This window comes from Gymnoscopelus microlampas, assembly GCF_963454915.1.
Source record: "Gymnoscopelus microlampas genome assembly, chromosome: 9".
Lineage (NCBI taxonomy): Eukaryota > Metazoa > Chordata > Actinopteri > Myctophiformes > Myctophidae > Gymnoscopelus > Gymnoscopelus microlampas.
The window spans coordinates 4,371,182-4,376,665 of record NC_139946.1 but is presented as its reverse complement, the minus strand read 5'-3'; the positions used below and the strand labels follow the sequence as shown (position 1 = coordinate 4,376,665).

At 46.9% G+C, this 5,484-nt stretch overlaps 1 protein-coding gene across 1 annotated transcript; it reads right to left on the bottom strand.

Moving 5' to 3' along the window:
- Positions 1 to 2,428: 2,428 nt before the first annotated feature.
- LOC311052517 (alpha-actinin-4-like) lies at positions 2,429 to 5,145 on the bottom strand. Its single transcript, XM_084067501.1, has one exon. The coding sequence runs from the start codon at positions 5,127 to 5,129 to the stop codon at positions 2,484 to 2,486; it is 2,646 nt and encodes an 881-aa protein (XP_083923627.1). The 5' UTR covers positions 5,130 to 5,145; the 3' UTR covers positions 2,429 to 2,483.
- Positions 5,146 to 5,484: the final 339 nt, after the last annotated feature.

Sequence of the window (5,484 nt, the reverse complement as noted above, 5' to 3'; positions counted from 1 at the left end):
ACATTTTATAAAGTAATTTAAACAAACTGCTTTTACTTTAACAGTCATTCAGATAAGATTGTAGATCTGGCTACATTGAAAATAGCAGATATACAAGCTCACAAGCCAGCGTCGCATCACACGACGCGTTGTGAGCTTGTAGATCTGCTATTTTCAAAATATACAGCGCTTCTGCGAGGGCACTCTTGGGAGTTTAGACTGGTGCAACGCGCTGCTGTTATATTTTCATGGCCACCGGGAGATCAGACATTTAACCCATGGTCCAACACACACCAGCCTTCATTCATTAATATTCTCTTAATGCGGAGCGGGACGGGACACCGCCCGCCCGACGGTCCGAGTCTCACTGGGAAATGGGAATAGCCTACATGATGGCTTTATTTTAGTGGGTATGGGTTAAATACATTAATATACAAACGTATTCCATTCATGGCGATGTGATTGGTATCATAATATGTCATTCATGTAGGCTACAAGCCTACGTTGTACCGCTACGGCACGGATTACATGAGAAACACAGCTGGGCGGGCGTGTGTGTGTGAGTGAGAGAGAGAGGGAGAGAGAGGGGCGTGTGCGTGTGTGGCGAGGCGATCGGGGTAAACTCTTTCTTATTGGCGTTTCATGTCTTTGGTCGTATTCTGGTTCTTCTTCATGTCGTAAAATCGGGGCGTTTTGAGAATATTTAAGGGCGTGTTATTTAAATGACGCTCGTTTTCAGACGTGAGATTTATCAAAGCTCCGACCTGATGTACGCTAGGATCGGCTGTATAGGATCCTTTGATAAATGTGACTTCGACGTTGGTGTACGGCCGAATATATGGAAAAATATACGCCGGTTTATACGCTGCGTTGATAAATGAGAGCCACTCTGTTGCAAGTAAAAGGCCTGTGTTAAAAATGTTACTTGAGTAAAAGTACAAAAGTATTGGCATTAAAATATACTTAAAGTACCAAAAGTCGCATATATACCAAAGGTATATCTTTGGTGCATATATTTACTGTTTCTTTACTTTACTTAAAACACCCAATGACCATTATAGTGACATATAATCACACTATAAGGCATTATTATTATTATTATTTTTTTTGTAAGGAAACTTTGTGTGCTTGTAAAACTCACGTATCATTAGACAGAAGGCGTTGCAGTTTCCAGTACAGGCTACAGCAGATACATTTTGATATTAAAGTGTACAAAAAAATAAAGAAAATCACAATTCCAGAGTTAATTTCTCTCTCAACGCGCAGGAAGAAACTACAGTACAAGCTTGTTTAATTTTAGACACTTTTGTCAGCGGTACATTTTTTTTTTTTAAATTGATTCAAGCGATCATTTCCCACCGCTATTCCCACAACTCTGTGATATTGGATAAATGATTGCATAGATTTGTAAACGACACTTTTGCTTGTTTTAATCAATTAATTAAACAGCCTAAAGGAATGTTCATGAAGACTCTCCCCGTCTCCTCCTCAGATGTCCTTGTAAATTCTGCATGAGGCAGAGAATGATTGTTTTAGACTCTTACATTTTGAGTGATGAAGAGGGGAGAGCAAGCAAGAGGGAGAGGTAAGGAGAGAAAGATGGAGAGGGACAGGGCTGTAGCCATCAGACATTTTTTATTCTTTTACAATTTGCCAATCATCAGTTAGTACTATGGTAACCTCTCAGTACAGGAAGCGCAAGAACCTTCATTCAACCAATCCAACCTTGACGTGTGCTTTCAGATATATTAATACATTGACTAACTTTGTCTCTACTGTCTTCACTACGATATAAATGTATAGTTTGTCCATTTAAATAAGCACCTTATGACCACCCGGGTATAATATATATGACAAGAGTCAGATATTGATGGATGTCAAAGTTATAATGTGAACTGTTGTGATTTACACAGACGAAGGCATTTGGGTACACTCTCCTCAGCGAAATGGTTACCACTTGACTCCATATGACAGTATTCAAAACATTTCCACGGGACTTAATTAAACTGGGACTCTGCCTGTGTCATTCGTTGTACTGGAAAAATAAGTATGTACAGTGCAGAGACCCCCCTACAACCCCTCCCAGACCCTTCCCCACCCCCCAAACCCCTGCCCTAAGCCTACACCTTATCCAGCAACATGAAACTTATGTGTACATGTGATATTTATTTTGTACTTATTTATCTCTGGTCTGCTCAGCTGATGACGCCTGCCCCCCCCCCCCCATATCATATAACTCTCTGGGTTCTAATTCACAAAACTCACCAGCAGACATCGAATCTAACAGTCCCTCCCCAACCCACCCCCCACTATTTGCATCACTAAATCTCATTTAAACACCTCAACCCACTGGCAAGAGAAAAACATTATATAATAAAATAAACAAAACCAAAAAATAGCATGAGTATCAGATTAGCTTAAGCATAGCAGACCTCTCTACCTCCCTCCCTCTCCTCCATCCACCTATCTATCTGTTCATCCTTCCAGCCCTCCTCTCCTCTGCTCTACAGGTCACTCTCTCCGTAGAGGGCGGTGGAGAAAGACATGTAGTCGAGTGCCCCGGCGATGGTGTCTGACCCTGAGTATGGGGCCATGCGGGCAATGCAGTACTCGGCCTGGTCTGGAGGCAGTTCCCTCCTCAATTCCTCCGGCAAGATGAAGTTCTTATCTCCAGCCAGGATCTTGAACGATGCGATGACCTGGTCAGCAGTGTCCGTGGTCTCTCTGGACATGAAGTGGATGAATGCCTGAAAGGTCACTGCCCCGCTGTTGTTTAGGTCCACAATGCCCATGATGCGAGCAATCTCCTGGTCGCCCTGTTTGTCTTTCTCTACATTGTAGCCATTGTAGCCCAGACTGATCAGGCAGGCCTTGAACTCTTCAGCCATCAGGGCCCCGCTGTGGTCCTTGTCAAAGTGGTTGAAGGAGGCGCGGTATTCATGCAGCTGCTCTTGGCTGATGCCCTTGGCGTCGCGGGTTAGGATCTGGTTCTCAATCTCGTTGATGGTTCTGGCGATGGTGGTGAGCAGCTGATCCCAGCCCACACGCAGGTACGCCATGGTGTAGGCGGCGTATTTGTTGTCGAAGATGAGAGCTTCCTGTATCAGCTGGTGGTCTCCTTCCAGCTGGTCGATGTTGGGCTTGTAGTCGATGATGCTCTGCTCGTACTCCCTCAGGTTGGTCAGCTGGTCCTCCAGGGTCCCATTCATCTCGATGGATATCCTGCCAATCTCCTCCATCTTGGTTTGTATCCAGGGCCCGACAATGTTGGCCTGAGTAGCGAACTTGCGTCTTAGATGGTCGTTGGACTGCTGCTTGGACAGCTCCTCCTGTAGGGCCTGATCACGCTGCGGCGCCAACTGCTGCACCTTCTCCCATTTGTTGTCGATGCTCTCAGGTGTGATGGTGGTGTAGGGGTTGGTCCCCGAGAGCTTGATGCCGTTGTACTGGGCAATCTTCTGTACTTCAGCCTGGATGGCCTGGATGGCTTCCCGCTCCCTGTTGAGATCAGGCAGGGTGGATTTGAACTGCTCATGAACAGTGATCAGACCCTGGATCTCCTCAATGTTGTGGACGATGAACATGTCCTGCAGGTCCTCCATGGCACCTTCCATCAAGTTGTTGAAGGGCGCTGCCCTCTTGGCATACTCCAGGTACAGCTCATCTATCGACTCCAGCTGCTTCTCTGTCCTCTCCAGTGACTCCCTGCGGCTCTGGGTGAGAGACCCCAGCGAGTCCCACTGTCCACAGATCTTCTGACAGCGAACGTTCACACTGGGAGAGTCATAGTAGTCCAACTTATTCAGTTCCTGTGCGATGGCAGCAATCTGCTCCACTCTGTCCTGATGAGCGGCCAGGTCACTCTCAAAGGCCTTGTGTTTCCGTAGCAACGCCTTCACCTCTGACAAGGACGCCGTCTCATAGTCCTTCTGGGTGAGCATGGCGTCCTTACCGTCGGTCCATGACTCGTGGATGGTCACCTTCTGGCGGAACTTCTCTGCCAGGTGGTCGAGTCTCTCCAGGCGTCGGATCTCGTTCAGGAGCCACTCCTCGCAGCCCTTCACTGCTCCCGCCAGGTTGTGCCATGCACCGTTGATGTCAGACACCATGCGTCCTTCCGAAGGCATGAAAGCGGGCCTGTTGCTGAGCCTAAGTTTTGTCTGCAGGGTATTGAAGTTGATCTCAAGCTGGCATTTCTCCTGGACCTTGGGAGGCTTATGGACACAGCGGTAATCTCTGAAGTACTCCAGTTTCTGCTGCATCTCGGCCATGGTCTTCTCTGGGGCCCGGTTCTCCAGCCAGGGAATGGTACTACGGATCCACTCCAACAGATCACTGGCCAGTTTCTCATAGTCCTCCATCAGATGCTCATTCTCCTGGTTGACAGCAAGCACTTTGCAGATGCGATTGGCCGCTGTCTCGGCCTTCTGCGCGCCAGAGAAGGCATGATAGAAGCAGGACACATAGGTCATAATGGCCTTCTCATCTGGCCTCAGCGTGCCAACGATGTCTTCTGCATCCAACATCTTGGGGATGTCCAGGTATGTCTCGGCCACTTCGAAGGCATTGTTCAGATTGGTCATCGGGTCGTCCTTTCTAAGCTTGTCGTAGTCGATAAGCTCAGGTCTGTGTCTGTCGATCAGAGCGTTGAAGGCAAGGCCATCCTTCCAGCTGATGTGGAAGTTCTGCATGTTGACATTCTTGTAGGAAGCGGTCTTTCTCTGGCACCACAACAGCAGCCCCTCCTTGGCCGAGGTCTCTCCTACAGAGATGTCCTGGATGGCAAAACGTAGGATGATGGTCCAGATCATTCCAAGGGTCATCTTAGCCTTGCCGTCCACGATTTCCTCTGCTCCGATGGAGACCAGTCTGACTCCCTTGCTAGCGATGAAGTCCAGGGCTTTGTTGACATTGCTGATCTTGTGGACCCTCATTTTGCCTCGCTCAGGTTTGGGCAACCGTTCGCCCGATATCACCTCCAACAGTAGCATGAGTTTAAGACCATCTCTGAAGTCCTCCTCGATGTTTTCAATCTGCGTGCCATTCTTCCTCAGGTGGGAGTTGCACCACGCCGTGAACGTCTTCCTCTGCTGCTTCTCCCAGGCCGGGTCCAGCAGCAGGTTCCGGTCCCAGTATTCCGCCTGCTCCATGTATGTAGGAACGCCACCGACTGTCACACTGTAAGGCATTATAACAATGTATTAGTATAATGCATTGTGAAATTATTATATTGGATTATACAGTAGCTATGACAATTATAATACACTATTATCCTGGCCAAAAGAAACAAGTCTGTAAGTGACAAGTAATTATAAAGTATTATGATATTTTACATTCTGAGTCTACATGACATTTTTTATAATGTGTTATGATTAATGTTATAAAGCATTATGAGTATAATGTATTATATTATTATGTACTGTTCAAGGCATTATAGACATGGGTCTCAGTATCTTACCTGGTTTCAATGTTGAAATCCTGATGTAGTTCTGGAGAGACAGAGGA